Below are 21,538 nucleotides of genomic sequence, written 5' to 3'. Positions count from 1 at the left end.
TGGACCACTCTGAAACTAGTTATATGAAAATACAGTTAAATGGTTAAAAAAAATAAATCTGTGATACATTAATATATGTGTGTCTTTACCACTGTGGTGAAATGAAATGACATGATCTAAAGGTGAGCCCTAATAACAACGATGATAACTTTAATTAGGGATGAGAATAGCTTGTATTTTGAGATAACTGCATCAACTGTGATGAGATATGAAAATATCTGTGATTTCAATTGGTGACAAAGTCGCAGGTACTGCTGATCGTACTGCGGTTTGTTGCCAACACATAATTGAAGGAAATGCTAAATTTCGGTTAGAGATCAGCGAAAACAACAGTCAACTTTCTCTGCCATTCAAGGTCTCCAAGGACTGCAGGTTAAGAAGCCCCGCCCCGCTGGGGCCCAAAGCCAGGGGACCACCGAGCGGCGCGCTCTGGCGTCCTAGAGAGGAAGCACGTGCGGCTTGGGCGACGCAGCCTGCGCGGTGACGCGCTTCCGGTCACGCCGCACATTGCGCCTTTCTGAGGTGAGTGGTGGGCTTTGTCGCCGGGTCGTCTTTGTTAGGGGCGCACTGTTCACCCCTCCTGCGGCCCTGAAGCAGCGGTGGAGGGAGGTGGAGGCTGCCTGCGGGCCGGTCCTGCCCTCCCTCGGGTGCCTTTGCTCGCCCCAACTCCGGGCGGCCGCTTTGGGGCGAGGAGCTGTGGACGGAAAGGAGATGCCTTGTGTGCCCGACACAGCTGCAGAGCCATGCCCGTTGGGCCCGCCACTACTTACCGAGCAGCTGCATGGCAGCCCCTGCTCCAGGTTCCCGGGATGCGGCTGTAAAGGAGCCGAGCGTGGGCCCCACCCTCAGGGAGCTTTCAGTTTAATGGGAAAGTCACGTAGTAATCAAACCTGATCGGTTCACCCTACCTGCTTGTAACCCAGTAGCTGCGGCCCCTTGCTTTCTGGGCGAAGACCAACTCCTTAACGTGTGCACAGGTCCCTGCATGGCTTCACCTTCTGCACCTTCTACAACCTCATTTTGCAGCACACTCTCCTCGGCTGTGCTACAGCCTTCTTGGCTTTTCACCTCCAGAACATGCGTTCTTAACCTAGTTGGTTCCTATCCCTAAGTCTTCCCATCTAGGATAGATTCCCCCGGCACTAATCACAATTGTTATCTTGAAGTTACTTAAGAGACTCTGATTAGTGTGTGTCTTTCCTTTAGTCTAGACAAAGCTCCATGACGGAAGGTCACGTCGTTTTTCCTCTCTACACTGCATCTCACACTTGGCCTGGAATGAATGAAGTATACAGAAATGTTTGTTGAGTGTAGAAAGCACAGATTAATGCAAATGTATGATCTCAAACTGGGAGACGTGGTATATAGTAAAGTGAACACAGTATGAGTGTAGTGTTTAACATGGGAAGCTGACTTGGTTTGTAGAGGATGATCTAGTATTACCTAGGTGAAGAAGGGTCAGGCTGCTGGAGAGTATTGTGGGCAGACAGTATCAGTTACAAAGGTCCTAAAGTTGGAGAAGAGTAGTTCATACAGAGGCAACAGCAGGTACAACGGCCCTGAGTTAGTACAGTAGAGGGAACTGAAGGAAGGCCAGAGTGGCCAAACAAAGGAGGAGGGTGGCACAAGATGAGGCTAGTAGGAAATTACAGCATACAGTGAGGTTAGGGAAGATGCTGGCTTTTTGGCAGAATATGACTGCTTAGCACAAAGTGTAAGGGATGATATAATTAAAGTAATAACCCAGCATTTGGGCAAGTTGAGGTGGCCTTTCAGGGTCCTTTGCTAATCAGTTTTGGTCATCCCTGGGTTCTAGAATGGAGTGGTTAACAAAAAGGTGCTGGCCCCAGGGTCTAAAAAGGAAGGCTTACTCTGTGATTCTTTTTCTGAATTTTTTTGGTGACTATTCCATATTAACCTCAGAATGTTATAAAAGATCATTTTGGGATTATAATTGGAAGTGATCTAGTGTAGTTAACTGAAAACGTGGCTTTTGGAATCAGGCGCATCTGGTTGGAATCCAAGTTCATCCACCTCCTTGTGACCTTGGTAAAGAAAATTATTCTCATAGCCTTGTTTTCTCATTGGGGAAAAAGAAAATTCAGGGGATTAAAGTGGAGCCTGAATGAAGGGATATGTATTTTGTGTATTTTATATCCGAGAACATTTTTTTTTTTTTTACTTTTTAGGTTTCTCAGTAAAAGTTTTTTATTTTATTTATTTATTTATTTATTTATTTGACAGCACAAGCCAGGGGAGGAGCAGAGGGAAAGGGACAAGCAGACTCCGCACTGAGTGGGGAATCCAACATGGGACTGGATCCCATGACCCCTAGATCATGACCTGAGCTGAAATCAAGAGTCAGACGCTTAACCAACTGAGCCACCGAGGGGCCCCAAAGTTTATGTTTAAAAATAAAGATGTGGGTTTCCTCTTGTTAGGTTTTGCTTTTGTTTTTGCTTGTTTTGCTCTTTGTGTACTCCTATTCCCCCGTACTTAACATCTTCCCCAGGACAGGAAGCATGGTTTGATGGTGGTACAGGCTCTGGTGCCCAAGGGCAAGTTACTTACCCTTTCAAAATCTGTTTCTTCCGAATTCAAACTTCATTGTATGGTGTGGGTTGAAAGAAATATATGCCACTTATCCAGTGGGCATTGGATAAATGATGGCAACTATTGTTATTGGCCACAGGTTTGTTGGTTTAAAGGAGAGCCTTTCGGCCAGGCTCACTCATGGTTCTCTTTGCTTCTTCCCTCAGCCCCTGCCCTTCACTGAGGGAGCCCAGGTGATGGCAGCCATGTCCCTGAATGCCTGGCATCAGGTGAGCTGTGATTCCCTCAGGTTAGCCTTCAGAGATGTAATTTGAAGGAAATGGGGCATGAGAGGGATAATTCTGGAAACACTCTTAGAACCAAAGCAGCAGGAAGGTATCTCTTTGATTCTCTCCAATACGACGTTGGGGATGAAAGTTCTCCCCAACATCCACTACGATGTTGGGGAGAAAGCTGATGGTGAGGGGCTAAGCGACCAGAAGCCCTGCAGACATTGGCTGGAGAGAGTGTCTGGGGAATCAGAAGTACAGTCTCCTGTTCTCCAAGGATCTCTGCTGAACTGAAGAGCCCCCAGGTTCAGTAGGGACTCCCATGGAGGGATCTCTGAGAATGAGGGACTTGGGTTGGCGGAAGGAATATCCGGTGTTTGATGGGAGTGATCGAGATCAGTGAGGTTGCAAGGTTCTTGGGAGGTGGGGGCAGAGGGCCAGTAGGAGGAAGACAAGAAAAGGGGGCCTCTAGCCTTTGTCCTCTTAAAGAAGTTTGGGTTTCATAATCAGGGAAAATGTATCACTCTTAAGGTCAGTGCTGCTGGCCGAGGTGAGGCACCGACAGACGAGGATGAAAACCTGCGCTAGGACAGGACACCTGAATCTAGGGATCCCATCAGGCCTCTGTGGTCTTGAGCCAATCACTTGAACTCTGTTTTGATGGACTTCATCTGTTAAGTGAGCATTAAGTACCTTACATTTGTGGGACTGGGAAATTGATTTGAGTTGCACCTCACTTTTTGACTGGGGAGTTGCTAGGTGTTGATAACCATTTCCTCTTCCTGGGTCTTATTTATCCAATAACTTAGCATCCATGAACTGTATCCCAAGTCCCAGTCCTGCATTTCTGACATCTGGAAGGTCCCTCTCCCTCACTTTAATCGATGTAGTGTCTTCCCTATAGCTTCCACCCTCTTCTGATCTTCCGTAAGTATTGGTGAGTCACAGGTACCACCATATCACAGTCCTCACCACTCAGTTTCCAGACTGCTGAGCAGTTGTTGACTCATTCTCCCTTGATACCACTTCTAGAGAGGAGCCAAGTCCACTCCTGCCTGCTGTCTCTTCCACTTGTCCAACAAGTCCACTCCTGCCTGCTGTCTCTTCCACTTGTCCAACAAGTCCACTCCTGCCTGCTGTCTCTTCCACTTGTCCAACAAGTCCACTCCTGCCTGCTGTCTCTTCCACTAAGCTCTCTGCTAGACGTTCTTCAGTACAGGCAGGATAGCTCTTCAAGCACAGATGGGCTTGGATGAGACAGGCTCATCAGAGCAAACCATGATGCTCTTCTTGTTAAAGTGGGCTTGAGGTTTGGGGCAGAATGAGCACTTGTGGGGTACAGATGGATTACCTGGGCACTGAGGCAGTGAAGAGGGAATAGGTAGGTCCTGACATGCTTGCTACCTGTGAGTGAGTGTCTAGACCGATTGAAGCTAATGTCCATTTGGAGATGTAACAACAAAACATTAAAAGTATTTATAAAACCAAAGAATTTGCTTTAGGAAGTTTAATTAATGGGAGATTTTCCAAGGTTTTTGAAATGTTACCATGTTTTAGAATAGTACATTTCATGTCCTAATGGAAGCTCTTCTGTTAGAGAAGTTTCAGATTTTTGGTTGTAAAAATAGTCATTTAATGATCTAACATCCAGTTCCTTCATTTTTTCTCATTAGCCATCCCTATTAGGACTCCTCCCTCATACTGTTCCCTATGCCCTGCACTCTGTCCCTGAGTCAGAGAGTTGGCTCTGGGGCAGCAGGAACCTCTTGTTTTAGGAGTTGGTGACCTTTAAGGACGTGGCTGTCTACTTCACCGGGACAGAATGGGCTGGTCTTTCTCCTGCACAGAAGGCCCTGTACAGAAGTGTTATGCTGGAGAATTATGGGAACTTGACATCCCTGGGTAAGGCTGCTTTCCTTCTGGGACTCAGATCTGTGCTTTCCTGTTTCCTTCCTTATTCTCTCCTAATAGGCTGGGTGTGCAGTGTGGAGAGGGAGAGAATGTCTCTGGTATCTTCCACTCTGTGGCTCCAGGGCTGAAACCAAATGACCCACTTCAAAGGTTACTGGGTAGGGAGAGATACTGAGTCAGTTTGGTAGCAATGTATGGAATTGTTGTCCCCTGGTAAGAGTACATCCCATCCTCCAAGGGGCTCTACACAGTAAGGAATACATATTTCCATTGCCAGAGCTAAGTTCTTAACTTGTCTAGGGAAGGGTGTGACCCATTCCCTGTGTTTGCATATATCTTGTAGGATCTCACTAACTTACCTACTCTTAAGTAGGAAGGGATCACAGATGTTCGGTTTCTTGATCAAATCTTGGCTTTCCCCAATCCTGAACCTTCTTCTGTGGATCTTACTCTTATGGAGGCTCTTGGGGTTTTCCTTCTTTTGACACAGCAGACACACAACTGAAAGGTGCCATTTTCTCCCCATTTTCAGGATACCCAGTTCCCAAACCTGCCCTGATCTCACTTCTGGAGGGAGGGAATTTGCCTTGGGGCTTGGAGGCACAGGATAACCCATCTGCAGAGAGGACCAAAGACATCTGTAAAGGTAAGGAGGAAGGTTTAGAACTGGCAACTATGGAGCTTTATAGAGCAGTGTATTTTAAAATGAACCATACTGGGAAGGATTTAAATAAAATGGATGATTTCTCCTAGTAAGTAAAATATGAAACCTTTTCCATTAATTTTAACTCTTATCAAGATAACAAGTTTCCCTTAGTAAATTTCAAGCAATTTTTTAATCCATTACTCCTGAGTTTTGGCCTTTCTTGTCTCAGTGGTCCTCCTTTGGACAGGATGGATTTGTTCACAGGTGGTTTTCAGCACTTGCCACATGCCAAGCTTTGTTTAAGAGGCTCTGGAGGATACATGCTATGGAGACAGATGTAAAGAGCTTTTAAAAAAAGTGTGTTAAGTGCTATTCTTGGCATATAGGTAGTGGGCTATGGGAGCACAGCAGAAGGAGAAGTTGGAGAAATTCCCATTTAGGAGCTTAAGTAAGCTTCTTCAGTAGCAGGCTATATGTTCCAAATTTGACTTATGACAGTGGGTCCCATGTGAAAAAAAAGGTAGTCTCTGGCCTAAGAAAAGGAGTAGAGGATCCAGTAAATTGTTGGGAAGAATTTTGCAGTTTAATGTTCAGGGACAGTCACTTGGGGAGCATATTTTAAAATGGATATTTCTGGAGTACCTACAAGTATTTGTCTTTTCTAGTAAGCATTGGGGGAGCATGAAGCTTAGGACTGGAAGGCTAAATAAGACTTCCTAGAATCTGGGTCTGGCAGAGTCTACAGTATATCCTGACCCCCTTTACTCAGCCATTGGTGTAGATGAATGTAGTTGGTGTGACTTACCCACCCAGCCTTGTATGGAAAATCTAGAATGCAGAGTTTGTGGTGGATTTGAGGGCTCTATCCTAATGAACTTAGGGCATGGGTACCGGAAATGAAAGAGCAGGTAAAAGCAAACAAGGAGCAGGAGCAGTGACCCCTGCCACCGTGACATTGCCTCTAGTGACATAGGCCCATATTTGGTTGTATTTGTGAAATAATAACATAGTATGTGCTTTGGATGGGCCTGAAGGAAATTGAAGGTATAAAATCTTGTTAAAAACCCTTACTACATGTCAGGTGTTAACTTTTGAGTGAGTGAATTGGATAGGGGATAGTGGCAGTGCAAACAAGAAAGAGGAAAGAGCATGTGGAGCTAACATTGACGAGATCTTATCAAAACTTGGCCATCAAAGAGGAGAATTGAGTCAGGTAACACTGGGAAGTCATGACATAAAAGAAACTCTTTAAATTCATGTGAATTCAGATCTGAGCACAAGAGTGTGAGTTTCCTTTAGAATATGTATAATTGGATGGCCAGAGCAAGCCACAGAGAAGGCAGGTGTAGAGTCTGAGATAAATGTCAGGTCTATAGGAGTAGATGCAAGTGTACTCTACCAGAGTTTTAATTAAAATGACACCCAGAGAACAAAAAGAGCTGAATCTAAATATTAAGGGATATTTAATTTTATTGAGACAGGGAAGAGAAAGTAGAGGAGCGTCCCCAAGAGGGAACATGGACCTGAAGCCAAGGGTAGGAGTTTCAGGGTAGATACTTTGTAGAGAAAGAGTAAATGGTAGATGAGGAAATTGAGGCAGCACTTTATTTTTTATTTTTTTACTAACATATACTGTGTTATTTGTTTCAGGGGTACAGGTCTGTGATTCATCAGTCTTACACAATTCACAGCGCTCACCATAGCACATACCCTCCCCAGTGTCCATCACCGAGCCACCCCACCCCTCCCACCCCCCGTCCACTCCAGCAACCCTCAGTTTGTTTCCTGAGATTATAGGCAGCACTTTAGATAAGTTTATTTTGGTAAGTTTAGAAATGAAATACAACCGTACCAACTCTTATTATGAGCTTCACCCTGTATACGCATTATGTACTTTGAGACTGGAGTTTCAAGAGACAAAATTTACCTTGGCATTGCAATGTATGTGAATTTTCTTCTAGGTTAGGCTAGTGTGTTTCATTTTAAAAAGTGTCTGATAGTTACATACTATGTCCATTTCACAACTAATGGGTAAGCAGTTTGAAAAACACTACTATAAGAAAAAGTTGGGGGGGGCGCCTGGGTGCCTCAGTTGGTTAAGCAGCTGCCTTTGGCTCAGGTCACGATCCCAGGGTCCTGGGATCGAGTCCCGCATCGGGCTCCCTGCTCAGCAGAGAGCCTGCTTCTCCCTCTCCCTCTGCCTGCCTCTCTGCCTACTTGTACTCTCTCTCTGCCAAATAAATAAATAAAATCTTTAAAAAAAAAAAAGAAAAAAAGTTGGGGGGCGCCTGGGTGGCTCAATCATTAAGCATCTGCCTTCAGCTCAGGTCATGGTCCCAGGGTCCTGGGATCGAGCCCCGCATCGGGCTCCCTGCTTGGCGGGAAGCCTGTTTCTCCCTCTATCACTCCCCCTGCTTGTGTTCTGTCTCTCTCAGTGTCTCTCTGTCAAATAAATAAAATCTTTGAAAAAAAAAAGAAAAAAAGTTGGATGTGAAGGGATGATGGTTAAGCCCAAGTGGTTTTGAGGATCTGCAGAAGGAGGTTGGTGATGAAGAGGAGGGATGTTACAGCTGGTAGAGCAGTGTAGCAGGGGAAGGGAGGAGATGGCATCAGGGGTGATTGGGAAGTGTGAGACTTGAGAGGGCAGCAGATGGCTTGTAATGAGTGGGTGTAGAAATGGAAGGGAAAGACATTGAGGGCACTGCATCTGGGCAGCTTTGTTCTTTCAGCAAGAAGGTGGGGGTAATGGCTAGAGACCTAGGAAGGTGGTAAAGGTCTTGGAAGCTTGGAAGCTTGGAAGAACTGCTGTGGGGATCCTGATCTAGATGATGGCAGATTATGGGGCAGCAGGAAAATAAGAGTATTTTGGTCATTGATTGCCCAGTCCTGGTTTTATAACTGAACACCCTGTTCACTTCAGTCTCCAATGTCTCCTCTCCCACTGCCTTTCTCCAAGGGCTCTTACTCGTTTAACTCGCACTTGAAGGATGAACTTGATTAGATGAGTCCCAGATACCTGAGATTAACATTAAAATTAGTCCAACATTTTATATCAAATAGATTGACTTTGGGACACCTGGGTGACTGAGTCACTTAAGTGTCTGCCTTCGGCTCAGGTCATGATCCCAGGGTCCTGGGACTGAGCCCTGCATTGGGCTACTTGCTCAGCAGGGAGCCTGCTTCTCCCTCTGCCTGCCGCTTCCCCTGCTTGTGCGCACTCTCTCTCTCTGACAAATAAATAAATAAAATCTTTTAAAAAAATAGATTGACTTTAACTGAGGTAAAATGGCATCCAGTCTTGGAATACAAATGTCATTTTACAGGTGGCTGAAATGAGAACTACTCTGCAGTCTTTGTGTATATAGGTAAACTGTATTCTTCCCTTTCCAAATAAAGTCTCTGCGTGTTTGAGATTCAGACTTTTGTGAGAGTCTGATAACAAGACAGGAATTGCCAGCAATTTTAGGGAGTTCATTGTCCTCTGTGAACCTGCAGTTAACAACCTTTGGGGGATGTCCTGTATTTAAGAACCTCTGAGTGTAATTTTCTTCTCTCTCTGTCTTGTCACAGCGTAGTGCCTTTAATGCTTAGTGTCTCCAGGCTTTTGGGCTATTTACAGGGTATGAATTTTTTATTTATTTTTGGGTATGAATTTTTTAAAAGAACCTTTTTCTTTCATCACATTTGTATTCTGACTCTGTTCTGTTGTACTTTCTGACTCTGAGTCTTGCTAGCCCCAGTGTCACCACTTGCTCTTAGGGCCTGTGCCTTTGGTATTTTATAGTTCTATGAATATGATAAGGTCAAACGATACTAGAATGTACCAGAGAGAAGTTATTCAAAAAGTACGGAGTCTGGAAAAGCTTAGGAAGCAATCTGATCTGTGCTATGTATACCAGTACCCTGTTTGTCCTTTACTGTTCTCTGTGTGATATTTGGCACTTTCATTTTAGTAGCCTGGTCTTGCTAGCAGTCCGATGTGGAGGTTGGAATAGTAATCTCTAAAGACCCTATAATTGTTGATGCTCTTTTGTTTCTAGTATAATCCTCAGGTGGCATTTGTTTTCTGTTTCATTAGATACTGAGACCAACGTTGGCAATGAATCCACATCAACACAGGGAATTTCTGAAGAAAGAGATGTGATATTGTCACATGGTTTGCAGAAGAGTGTTGTTCAGGGAGCCAACTTTCTAGAAACCTGTGAACTGGAAAAGCACCAGGAAATCCCCACAGTGAAAAATATTAAAGGAAAGAGTCCAAGAATCCACTGTACAAGAAAACCCTTCAGATGTGAGGAGTGTGGGAAATGCTTCAGTTATTTTTCTTACTATGTTAGACACCAGAGAATCCACACCGGGGAGAAACCCTTTGAGTGTAATGAGTGTGGAAAAGCCTTTAATGGCAATTCTTCATTAATTCGGCACCAGAGAATCCACACTGGAGAGAAGCCCTATCAATGTGAAGAGTGTGGGAGAGCCTTTAATGATAATGCAAATCTGATTAGGCATCAGAGAATCCACAGTGGGGACAGACCCTATCTCTGTGGAGAGTGTGGAAATGGTTTTACCAGTAGTTCCGAGTTTGTCATACATCAGAGAATCCACAATGGGGAGAAACCTTATGAGTGTAATGAGTGTGGAAAAGCTTTTGTTGGTAATTCACCACTACTTCGACATCAGAAAATCCACACTGGAGAGAAACCCTATGAATGTAAGGAGTGTGGCAAAAGCTTTGGAAGGACTTCTCATCTTAGCCAACATCAACGTATTCACACAGGGGAAAAGCCTTATTCTTGTAAGATATGTGGGCAGGCCTTCAATTTTCATACAAAACTAACTCGGCACCAGAGAGTCCACAGTGAGGAGAAACCCTTTGACTGTGTAGATTGTGGAAAAGCCTTTAGTGCTCAGGAACAATTAAAAAGGCATCTAAGGATCCATATTCAGGAGTCTTCCTGTTTATGTGATGCCTGTGGAAAAGTCTTCGCTAGCAAAAGAAATTTTCTTCAGCATCAAAGAAACCACACTGCAGAGAAACCCTATGAGCGTGTCGAGTATGAAAAAACCTTTAGGACTTCTTCCAAGCTAGGTCATCATGAGCATATCCACCCCGGAGAGAAACCTGTTGTCCTAGACATTTGTCATTTTGGCCTCCCAGAATTTTTCACCCCCTTTTACTGGTAATAGTACACTAAATTTCCTTTTGGATTTCATCTTCCACTCAGGAGCAGGATATGTGACACAGGCCTGGCTCAGCTGCACATTCCTTCCCCTAAACCATAGCTGTTGGTTCAGATGTCAGTAATTTACCCAGCATGGTCCAATTACAGTCCCAGGACTTGGCAAGAGTTAATAGGAAGAAATAACTCTTCTTTTCCCCCTTAGTCTTTTTTTTTTTTTTTAAGATTTTATTTTTATTTATTTGACAGAGAAAGACCCGGCAAGAGAGGGAACACAAGCAGGGGGAGTGGGAGAGGGAGAAGCAGGCCTCCCGCCGAGCAGGGAGCCCGATGCGGGGCTCGATCCCAGGACCCTGGGACCAGGACCCGAGCCGAAGGCAGACGCTTAACGGCTGAGCCACCCAGGCGCCCCTCCCCTTAGTCTTAAAGCTGAGAGGAACTCTTAAATTCTTGTGGAGGCTGAGAGAAAGCACAGCAAAAAAGAAATCAGAGTTGAAGAGCAATCACCCTCAAAGCTTCTGTTTGAACAACTACATTAAACCATATCTGAAGCCAGAAATACGGCTGGGTTTTTGAGTTCCAGTAAGCAATATGTTTAGTTTTGTTTTTGTTTTGTTGTCTTTTCGTTCAAGCAAGTTTAGGGTAGGTTTTCTTTCCTTGCAAGAGAGCTTTATCACTCTAACAAAAATCTTCGGGGCTAACAAACCTGATGGAGAAATGTTTTTATGGGTATGATGTGTGGGAAAGTCTTTAGCTATAGTTCCAGCAGTTCCTGTGATTGTAACAAGAATGGAAAACCCATTGTAATGCAAGAGCCTGGGCTACATCAGGGTACCAGTATACAGAAGTTCTAGCTATTTAAGCTCTGTGATAAGAGTTTCAGTGTTACTGCAAGACTGTGCCTGCATCAAGGAGTCCATTCTCAAGATAAGTCCTGTGAAACCAAAAGCTACCGCTCTCAAAGCTTTCATTTTGTTTACTCAATTTTTATTTGGAATGGATGCTGTTCTAGGGATTAAACTGGTAAATGCCGGGCTATTGTAGCGTTTAGAGTATGCCACTTACCCGCGTGTCTAGAATAGCATGCCCACCTTGCCCTTTGAATTGGTCAGTGGGCCAAGGAAATGGTCTAGTTCTCTCATAAAGACGGAGTGCTGAGGTGTCTCAGTAGGAAGACAGAGCTGGCTCTTTAACAGGTGTGATGAATGTGGTCTGCACCCTCCTTTGTCACCTGTGCCCTTTTGCTGCCAACCATTGTGGCAGTCACCCTGCCACATTCCAGACTTTACCTACTCACTGAAGTCTGCCACCTGGTGGCTTCACCACCTCTTCCTTATTCGGCAGCAGTTGAACTGACCAATGAGTGATAGGCTGGGGGAATCACTTAACTTAAAAATTGAAGTATAATATACATACAGGAAAATGTACCACCTGAAATATTACCAAGATGGCCTTATCATCACCAACATCAGGAAAAAGTACATCCCAGTACCCTGTGTCTCCTTGTGCCTGGTTCTAGTCATTACTTCTCTCTCACAGTAACCTCTTTACTGATTTCTACCATCACAAATGTTTACGTGAATGGAATCATCAATATAGATTCATTCTCATTGCCGCGTGGCGTTCTGTTACATGAATATACCACAATTATTGCCTGCTGTTGGTACACACGTGGGTTATTTTCAGGGGGATCATTTTTTTTCTTTTTAAGATTTTATTTATTTGACAGCACAAGCGGGGTGGGGGGCAGCAGGCAGAGGAAGAAGGGAGCCTGATGGGCTCGATCCCAGCACCCTGGGATCATGACATGGGCTGAAGGCAGATGCTCAACCGAATGAGCCACCCAAGTGCCCCAGGGGGATCATTTTGAGGGCAGATCATCTAAAAGCACTCAAAATAAAACTGGTGAGAGTAACAGATTCCCTGACTTAGTTTCACATGTTGCCACGTTAGCCACAGATGCCCTTAATAAATAATGTCGCAGCAGTAATACACTTTTTTTTTTTTAAGATTTTATTTGACAGAGGGAGAGCAGGAACACAAGCAGGGGGAGTGGGAGAGGGAGAAGCAGGCCTCCCGCTGAGCGGGGAGCCCAATGTGGGACCCAATCCCAGGACCCTGGGATCATGACCTGAGCCGAAGGCAGACGCTTAACGACTGAGCCACCCAGGCGCCCAGTAATACACTTTTGACTCTCACCCTGTGTCAGGCACTTCCCTAATCACTGTACACACTTAATTGTATGAAGTAGTTGCTGTAATTAGCTCCATGTTACAGTTGAGGCAAAGATTAATTAGGCCACCCAAGGACACAGAAGTAGCAGAGCCAGGGTTCAAACACAGGCAGCCTGGTTTCAGAGCCCACTGGTGTCCTGGCCATCCCAATATTGCCCTGTCAAGATCAGAGGTCAGTAACAGAAGAGGGGCTGTTGGAGGAGACTGATAAGCTCCATAGAGGTGGAGAATATCAGGAACAAGTCAGGATGAGGCTGTACCTGACTTCACAGGGAGGTAGACAGGGAATAGGCAACAGTGAGGGAAAGCATAGATTGAGCTAAAACAGACATGTCTACTACAGACAGTATCTTAATATGGCATACCCAGGAGGCAGAGGACTGGGCTCTTAGGTCCCTTCACCCTCAGAAACACCATTTGAAAAATGGGTATTTTCTATTCTGTACCTGAACCAGAGAGCTGGCTCCTTTGAGGTGTTTCAGCTTTGAGATGTGATAGCCTGAGTGATGTTTAACCGTTTTTTTTTTTTTTTTTGGTTTGTTTGTTTTTTTAAGAATTTATTTGACAGAGACATGGCGAGAGAGGGAACACAAGCAGGGGAAGTGGTAGGGGGAGAAGCAGGCTTCCCGCTGAGCAAGGAGTCCGATGCGGGGCTCCATCCCAGGACCCTGGGATCATGACCTGAGCTGAAGGCAGATGCTTAATGACAGCCACCCAGGCGTGCCCTAATCATCTTCATCTTTGTGGACTTAATATTGAGTAATTATCATCCATGGTCCCTGACCCCAGTGCCACTGTCAGGAACCCCCTCCAACTGAGTAACCATCTTTGAATTAGTCATGGTTAGTATATTAGTTTCCTGTGGTTCTATGACGAATTACCACACATTTAGGGGCATCAAACAAAAATTTATTCTCTCAGTTCTGGAGGCCAGAAGTCTGAAATCCATTATCTTGGGCTGAAATCCTGGTGTTGGGAGGGCTGCACTCCCTGGGGCGGCTCTAGGGTGGAATCTGTGCCTTTTCTCTTCCAGTGTTTGGTGACTGCCAGCATTCCTTAGCTTGTGGCCACATCACTCCTCAACCTCTCCTTTTGTCTTCACATCACCCCTTCTCTGTGTCTGATCTCCATTTGCTTCTCTCATAAGGAAACATAGCATTTAGGACTCACCCTGGTGATCCACATTACACCGGCAAAAATTACCATTTACAGCAACATTTACCGGGTTCCAGAAATCAGGACCTGGTATCTTTGGTTGGCTGTTACTCAGATGCACAAATAAGGTGGAAGAGGAAAGAAGTTAACATTAATTGAGCAATGTCTGAATCCCAGGCCATACTGTATGCACTTTAAGTGAAACAACATACAGTATTTACAACAACTATGTGCGCTTACTCCATTTTTCAGATGAATGAATGGAGTTTCAGAAAAATGAAGTGATTGCCCAGTGACTTATAACTAGTCAGTGAAGGAGCCAGGACTCCTCGGTATGATTCCTACTAGGTCACGCCGCCTCAAAAGCTGGCTGCTGAGTGTTTTGAACTTAGTGACCAGACAGCGTTAAGTTAGTGCACTTGATAACACATAACGAACTTACCTGTTTGTTTCTTTTTCATTTCACGCCCGCCATCTATATTGCATTTTTGCATGACCCGAAGATACAAAGAACATTGGGGTGTTAGCAGCTTGCTGTTATCTAATGTGGTTTGTAATGTGGCCAAATGAGGTATTTCAAGGAAAACTACCTTCAAGAACCATAAGTACTTGGTTTGGCTGTTGCTGAAGTCCTGCTTTTTTATCATCAACATCAATGTGATCTCTTGTTTTTTAATTGGAATATTTAATCACTTGTATTTGATATGCTTATTAACATTAGGTTTAAGTCTATCACCTTGCTCTTTGTTTTCTGTTTATCCCATAGTTCTCCCCCCCCACCCCATTTCCTGCCCTTTTTTGGATCACATTTTTGTGATTCCATTTTATCTCCTCTTCTGGCTATTATTCAGCTGTAACAGTTTTTGTTTTAGGGTTTCTTTAGGATTTAGACTATATATCTTAAACTTAGCACACTCTACCTTTAAGTAATATTATACCACTTCATGTAAAGCATAAAAACCTTATAAAAATGTATTTCCATTTCTCCTCTCCTAACCTTTTAAGGCTGCTTGAAGTTGTCCCACAGCTCATGAATGATCTGTTCATTATTTAATTAGACTTTTAATTCTGAGATGATTGTAGATTAACATGCAGTTGTAAGAAATAATATAGAGAGTTTCCATGTATCCTTTACCCAGTTTTCTCCAAAGGTAACATCTTGCAAAACTAAAGTACAATACAACAATCAGGATACTGACATGGATATGGTCAACATACCGCACACTTCCATATTCACAGGGATCCCTCATTTTGCCCGTCTAGAGCCACAGACAACCCTCTCCTTCACTCCTGGAAGCCACTAACCTGTTCTCTATTTCCTTTTAAAGAATCATTTTAAGAAAGTTATGTAAATGGTACCAGACAGTATATAACATTTTGGGATTGGCCTTTTCACTCAGTGTAATTCTCTGGAGATTGAATGAGATTGTATCAATAATCTGTTCCTTTTGATTTCTGAATATATTCCATAGTATAGATAACCTGCAGTTGGTTTAACTATTCACCTATTGAAGGACATCTTGAGTCATCATTTCTAGTTTTTGGCTGTTATGAATAGAGCTGCTATAGACATTTGTGTGCAAGTTTTTGTGTGAGAGTTTTCATTTGTCTGGAGTAAATGCCCAGAAGAGCTGGGTTGTGTGATAATTGCATGTTTGGTTTCCTAAGAAACTGAGGAACTTTTCCAGTGTGACTGCACCATTTTATTTTACATTTCCACCAGTAACATCTGAGTGACCCAGTTGCTCTGCATCCTCGACAGCATTTGGTGTTGTCACTATTGCTTTGTTTCAGTCATTCTGGTAGATATTTATGTTAATGGTATTGTGGTTTAGTTGCATTTCCCTAATGGCTAATGATGTTGAACATCTTTTATTTGTCATCTGTGTATCTTCTTCAGTGAAGTGTTTCTTCACATATTTTGCCCATTTTCTAATTGGATTGCTTGGTTTTTTTACTTTTGAGTTTTGAGAGTTCTTTGTATAGTCCAGAAATATAGCAAGAAGTATGTGCCAGTACATGTCAGATATGTGGTTTGCACCTATTTTCTCCTATTCTTTTTTTTAAATTTTATTTATTTATTCATGAGAGACAGAGACAGAGAGAGAGAGGCAGAGGGAGAAGCAGGCTCCCAAGGAGCGGGGAGCCTGATGCGGGACTCGATCCCAGGACCCTGGGATCATGACCTGAGCTGAAGGCAGACGCTTAACTCTGAGCCACCCAGGCACCCCTATTTTCTCCTATTCTGTAGCTGGTCTTTTCATCCTCTTAACAGGATCTTTTGTAGAGAACAGTTTTTTAATTTTGATGAAGTCTCACATATCCATTTTTCCTCTTATGACTAATGCATTTTGTGTTAGGTCTAAGAAGTCTTTGCCTACCCCTAAGTCCTAAAGATTTTCTCTTTTGGGGCGCCTGGGTGACTCAGTTGGTTAAGCGACTGCCTTCGGCTCAGGTCATGATCCTGGAGTCCCGGGATCGAGTCCCGTATTGGGCTCCCTGCTCAGCGGGGAGTCTGCTTCTCCCTCTCCCACTCCCCTCTCTTGTGCTCTCTTTCTCTCTCTCATTCTAATAAATAAATAAAATCTTTAAAAAAAGATTTTCTCTTTTGTTTGTTTCTAAACATTTTACATTTACATTTACATAATTTCATTTTACATTTATGTCTGTAATCCATTTTGGGTTTATAAGTTGTGACACCTAGGTTGAGATTCATTTTTTCCCTGTGGATGTCCAATTGCTCCATCACCATTTTTTGAAGAGCCATCTTTCCTCTATTGAATTGCTTGTGCACTTCTGTAAAAGAAGTAAGTTGAACATTTTTGTATGGGTCTTTTTCTGGGTTCTTCATTCTGTTCCATTGATCTGTGTGTATATTCCTCTGCCAATATTACACAGTATTGATTGTTGTAACTACATAATAAGAGTTGAAATTTGGTAGACCTATTCCTTTCATGTTATTCTCCTTTTTCAAACTGGTTTACTTATTCTAGATCCTTTGCCTTTTCATATAAATTTTAAAATAATCTTGTCTGTATCTTCAAAGAATCTGGAATTTTAGTATGAATTGCATTAAACCTGTATATTAATTTGGGGAGAACTGACATCTTTCTTATGCTGAATCTTCCAATCCTTGAACCTGGTATTTATTCCCATTAGCTTAGATCTGATTTGATTTCTTTCATTAGCATTTTGTGGTTTTCAGCATGCAAATCCTGTACATGTTTTGTTACTGTTCATTTAGTTTTGATTTTCTTTTCTCTGTATGTTTCTTTCTGGATAGTTTTTACTGCTATGACTTTAAGTTCACTACATTTTTTAAAAAGGTATTTTTTTCAATATCTACTCTTATTTCTGTCCAGTGTATTTTTTATTGTACATTGCAGTTTTCATCTCTGGAAGTTTGATTTAGGTCATTTCTGTGTTTTCCATGTCTCTATTTAATTTTTGAATCTGTGGATGCAGTTATAATAACTTTTAAATGTCATTGTCTCCAAATTCTGTAGTGACTATTTCATTAGTTTGCTAGGATTTGTTTTTAATTTAATTTCTTAGATTATGAGTTACTAGTTCAAGTAATTAGCATTAATTTTAAAGTATGTACTCAATAATACAGACTATGATTATAATTTCTTTGGGGACATCCCCACTATCACTCCAAAACCTAGGAAAGAACTATAACCTTCTTTGTTATCTCTCTTTACTAGTGGGAAGATTTTTTTTCTAATTTATCCTTTCATGGGTCCAGGCATTTGGGTGGGTGTATGTGTGTGTGAGAAGCCCCAGTTCCTACTCCTTGTTTCTTCTGGCTTCCTGAATATTATAATACAGCCTCTGCAGATATTAAGATCTTCAAATCTCAACTATTTCCAGTCATGTCGGCCAAATCAGTTAGGGCAGCTAACCTATGGTTTAGTTTCTTATTCAGTTTTGGTACCTGGGTATATTTTCCTGTGAGCTAAGTATAAAATGTTATAAATTATTTCTTATCCTAAATTTCTAGATACTAGTTTATATCATTCACTATATTGCCTTAAATGGAACCCTGCCTAGTGATATTTTTTGTCTCAAAATGACTGCTATATTAATATAGTTAATGCCATTATTCCTTTAGCTTAACACTTGTCTGGTATATCCATTCTTTAACTTTCAATCATTTTGCATTTTTAAGTTTTAGTAGTACCTTATAAATATATAACATTTTTTTCCCTAGATGAACCTTAGGATCATTTCACAAGTTCCAAAATAAATCCCATTGTGATTTTATTTGGGTAGGGCAATTCCTCCCATTTTATTCTCCCCCCCAAGTTATTTGAAATTGGTTTTTGATTATAGATTAAAAATAAATTATAGATTAAATCAAGATGAATGCCCTTTCTTTGAAAAATTACCTGTGCCTTTCCATATACAAGTTTTTATTGGTGGTGGTGGTGGTAGTGGTTTAGTTCCTGAGTATTTACGTTTTTCATCTATGTCTTAAACATTTATTATTAAATTTAGTCTTAATTTTTTTGGTTGCTTTGTTGCTTTTGTGAATAAGACCTCTCCCTGCTCTATTTCTCCACATAATAGATTGAATGATTTGTTAATTTAATTCACAATATCAATAAGTAAAGGAAATTTTTATAGTACTCAAACAATATTGAATCCTTGGAATGAACCCCAAACAGACTTTTGTTGTTTTCCCATGATTTTCAAGAGGAGAAGTAGGCAGAACAACCTTTACTATGTCTTCTTAAAACTGGAAACACCAAAAACAGATATTTTAACAGGGGGAAGATCTGTCAGTTTCTCCTGGTGGGCAGGGGGGAAGGGTTTTAGGGAGGCTCTGGGACTGCAGGACAGCGGGCACTTAGAGCTGAGCAGGAGGGCACTTGGCTGCAGGCCCAGCATAGAGATGGACTTACAGAGCAGTGAAATACGAGAACCAGCCTAAATTTTTAAGTATGTTTTGATTTTAAGTGCATATTATTTTTCCATCATTCCTTATTCCTACAAGTGTTCTATAAGGCTCTGGTCTTGGGCATTGATTTGAAGAAACCAAATCAGTGTGGTTAAGCATGATGAAAGCTTATTTCTAGCTCATATATCATCTGAAGGTAAGCAGTCCAGGGTTGGTACAGCAGCTCTGTGGTATCTCCTAGTAGCTCTGTCATCCCCAGGGGCCACATCCTCATTCACATGGTCTACCCCCTTGTCAGATGCTTATGCCCTTGTCAGCATTCCACCTAACTGATGGGGATATTGGGCCAGGAAGGCATGTTCCTTTTCTTTAAGAGCATGGCATCGCTTTTTCTTGTAGCCTGTTTGCCAGAAGTTAGTCACATAGTCACACTTTAAAGAGGGCCAGATGTGTTAGCAGATGTGAAAACAACATCAGGGGCGCCTGCGTGGCTCAGTTGGTTAAGCATCTGCCTTCGGCTCAGGTCATGATCCCAGGCTCCTGGGATGGAGCCCTGAGTCTGGCTCCCTGCTCAGTGGAAGCCTGCTTCTCCCTTTCCCTCTTCTCTCTCTCAAATAAATAAAACCTAAAAAGAAAATTTAAAGAAGGCCAGAAAGTGTGTTATTTTTTCTGGACTGTCTTTGGCTTGCTAGAGATTAATATATAAGGGAAGAACAGAGATGAACAGACAAGTGGTCTCTGCTTCTGCAGGCCTTTTGTAACTTGGCGTGTGCCTGTTTTAGTACTCTCAGGAGTAGGAGCTTCATGTTATTTAGGAGGCCTTATTCTCTTATCTGTAAAATCAGTGACAGGTTTATGATTCAACATTTGGGCCCAGCATTTCTGTGATACTGTGATCTCCTAATTCCTTCCTATTTCTTTAGACAAGCCCTCAGTCCTAGCTAAAGCTCTACTAAAGGAAAAAAAAAACTTATTGCCAAGAGCAGTGTAATCCCCAGCTATTACTCTGCCAAATCCTGGGACCATTTTCCTATCTGAACAAGAGAAGTTGTGTAAAGTGCTCGTTTTAGGAAATACTGGTGATCAGGGACAAGGCAAAACAGAAGCCTCTTGACAGTAATCAGTGTTACAATTCCAGGCATAAGATATATCCTACTTCCAGGGGCACAGAAATAAAGAAGGGTTCTACTCTGGAGTTGGGGTTGGAGCCTTTGGATTATGTCAATAGGAGATATTTGTTATATGCCTCCTTTGTGCCAGGGCTTGTGCTTTAGCTGAGGATAATGATGTTGAACAAGATAGATACAGTCCCTGCTTCCTGGAGTGAGCAAAGACAGACACTTAAATAAACTGAGAAATACAGAGTGCTGTGATGGCATGTAACTGGAGGCCTGCCTTATTTTGGGTGGTCAAAAGCTTGCTTTCCAAGGGAAATGGGATTTGAGCCTTGACTTCAAGTAACAGTCAAGATGGAGGGTTGGAATGGGAAGGGAAGGGCATTCTAGGTTTAGAGAACAGTATGTTCAGCACATGGGGCTGAAGTGGAGAGAGGAGGAAGAGTGCTAAGAGGCTGGAGAGAGAAGTAGGGCCAGCTGCCAACCACATCCCAGTGCTGTAGCATCCTAGGGATCAGAGCTAGAAGAAATGCCTGCACTATCAAATTTGGGAGGGTACCTAAGGATGGTCTAATCGGTGGCTTTTCGTGCTGTTCCCCTTTCCCCTGGGCTCATTTTGAAATTTTATGGGAGTATTTTTGTTGCAATGTTTGATGGTGTTAGATGGGAGCCAGGAGTGCCACGAATCCTGAAAATCATAGAAGGCTCCCACCTGTTTGGAAAAGTTTTTGCAGACTTTCAGGTCTTTCTGGACATTCATGTAGGTAAAAACCATTTATAAGTGACCTGAATCCAGAACCTGTTTCAGCTAAATGAATTTTTACACAGTTTTAACGTATGTTGATTCTCTAGGAATAAAACTACTGTAAAATCAAAAGAAGATTGTACTGTTTCACTTAAACCTTACCAAGAAATGTTCACCATTTTGGATCACAGCTTGTGATTTTTGAAACCTCAATAAAAGACAGCATTGTGGCTGTGGTGTACAGGCACGTTCCATGTGAAAAGGCAAATATTTGACCTTTAGGTCTATAGCAGTCATGACCATTTACATATTGAAATGTGTATTTTTACAAATCATTTTCCTTTTATATCTCCTCTATTAAAGCATATTAAGGTTTTTTTGTAATTTCAAGTTTTTATTTCAATTCTAGTTAGTTAACACATAGTGTAATATTAGTTTCAGGAGTAGAATTTAGTGATTCATCACTTACATACAACACCCAGTGCTCATCACACGTGCCTTCCTTTATACCCATCACCCCATCCCCTTCCAGTAACCCTCAGTTTGTTCTCTATCCTTAAGAGTTTGTTTTATGGTTTGCCTCTCTATCTGCAGTGTTCATCTATTTTATTTCTTAAATTCCAGTAATGAGTGAGACAATATGGTATTTCACTTAGCATAATACCCTCTAGCTCCATCCAGTTTCAAATGGCCAAGATTTCATTCTTTCAATGGCTGAATAATACCACGATCATCTACCTATCTCACAACTTCCTTATCCATTCATCAGTTTTTAAAATGTGGGTTGTTTCTATTACCTATGAACTTCTAAGTCACGATCTATGAAT

At 42.4% G+C, this 21,538-nt stretch overlaps 1 protein-coding gene across 2 annotated transcripts; it reads left to right on the top strand.

Moving 5' to 3' along the window:
* The first annotated feature begins 391 nt into the window (after positions 1 to 391).
* Positions 392 to 11,114, top strand: ZNF19 (zinc finger protein 19). 2 transcript variants are annotated; one of them, XM_035725195.1, is made up of 5 exons: positions 392 to 522; positions 2,760 to 2,822; positions 4,598 to 4,724; positions 5,266 to 5,379; positions 9,458 to 11,114. In XM_035725195.1, the coding sequence occupies exons 2-5, from the start codon at positions 2,790 to 2,792 to the stop codon at positions 10,561 to 10,563; spliced, it is 1,380 nt and encodes a 459-aa protein (XP_035581088.1). In that variant the 5' UTR covers positions 392 to 522; positions 2,760 to 2,789; the 3' UTR covers positions 10,564 to 11,114. The 2 variants fall into 2 exon arrangements, with proteins under 2 accessions (XP_035581088.1, XP_035581089.1); XM_035725196.1 differs by lacking the exon at positions 392 to 522 and having other exon boundaries at positions 2,771 to 2,842.
* The last annotated feature ends 10,424 nt before the right edge of the window (positions 11,115 to 21,538 follow it).

Source organism: Zalophus californianus, chromosome 17 (assembly GCF_009762305.2).
Source record: "Zalophus californianus isolate mZalCal1 chromosome 17, mZalCal1.pri.v2, whole genome shotgun sequence".
In the NCBI taxonomy this organism is placed as follows: Eukaryota; Metazoa; Chordata; class Mammalia; order Carnivora; family Otariidae; genus Zalophus; species Zalophus californianus.
This window is presented reverse-complemented; position numbering and strand designations above follow the sequence as displayed.

Bases quoted from the DNA above. Each gene is read 5' to 3' on its own strand.
- ZNF19 (XM_035725195.1), top strand. From the start codon at position 2,790: ATGGCAGCCATGTCCCTGAATGCCTGGCATCAG. The intron at 2,823-4,597 runs GTGAGCTGTGAT...CTCTTGTTTTAG, and splicing joins CCCTGAATGCCTGGCATCAG to GAGTTGGTGACCTTTAAGGA. The intron at 5,380-9,457 runs GTAAGGAGGAAG...CTGTTTCATTAG, and splicing joins GACCAAAGACATCTGTAAAG to ATACTGAGACCAACGTTGGC.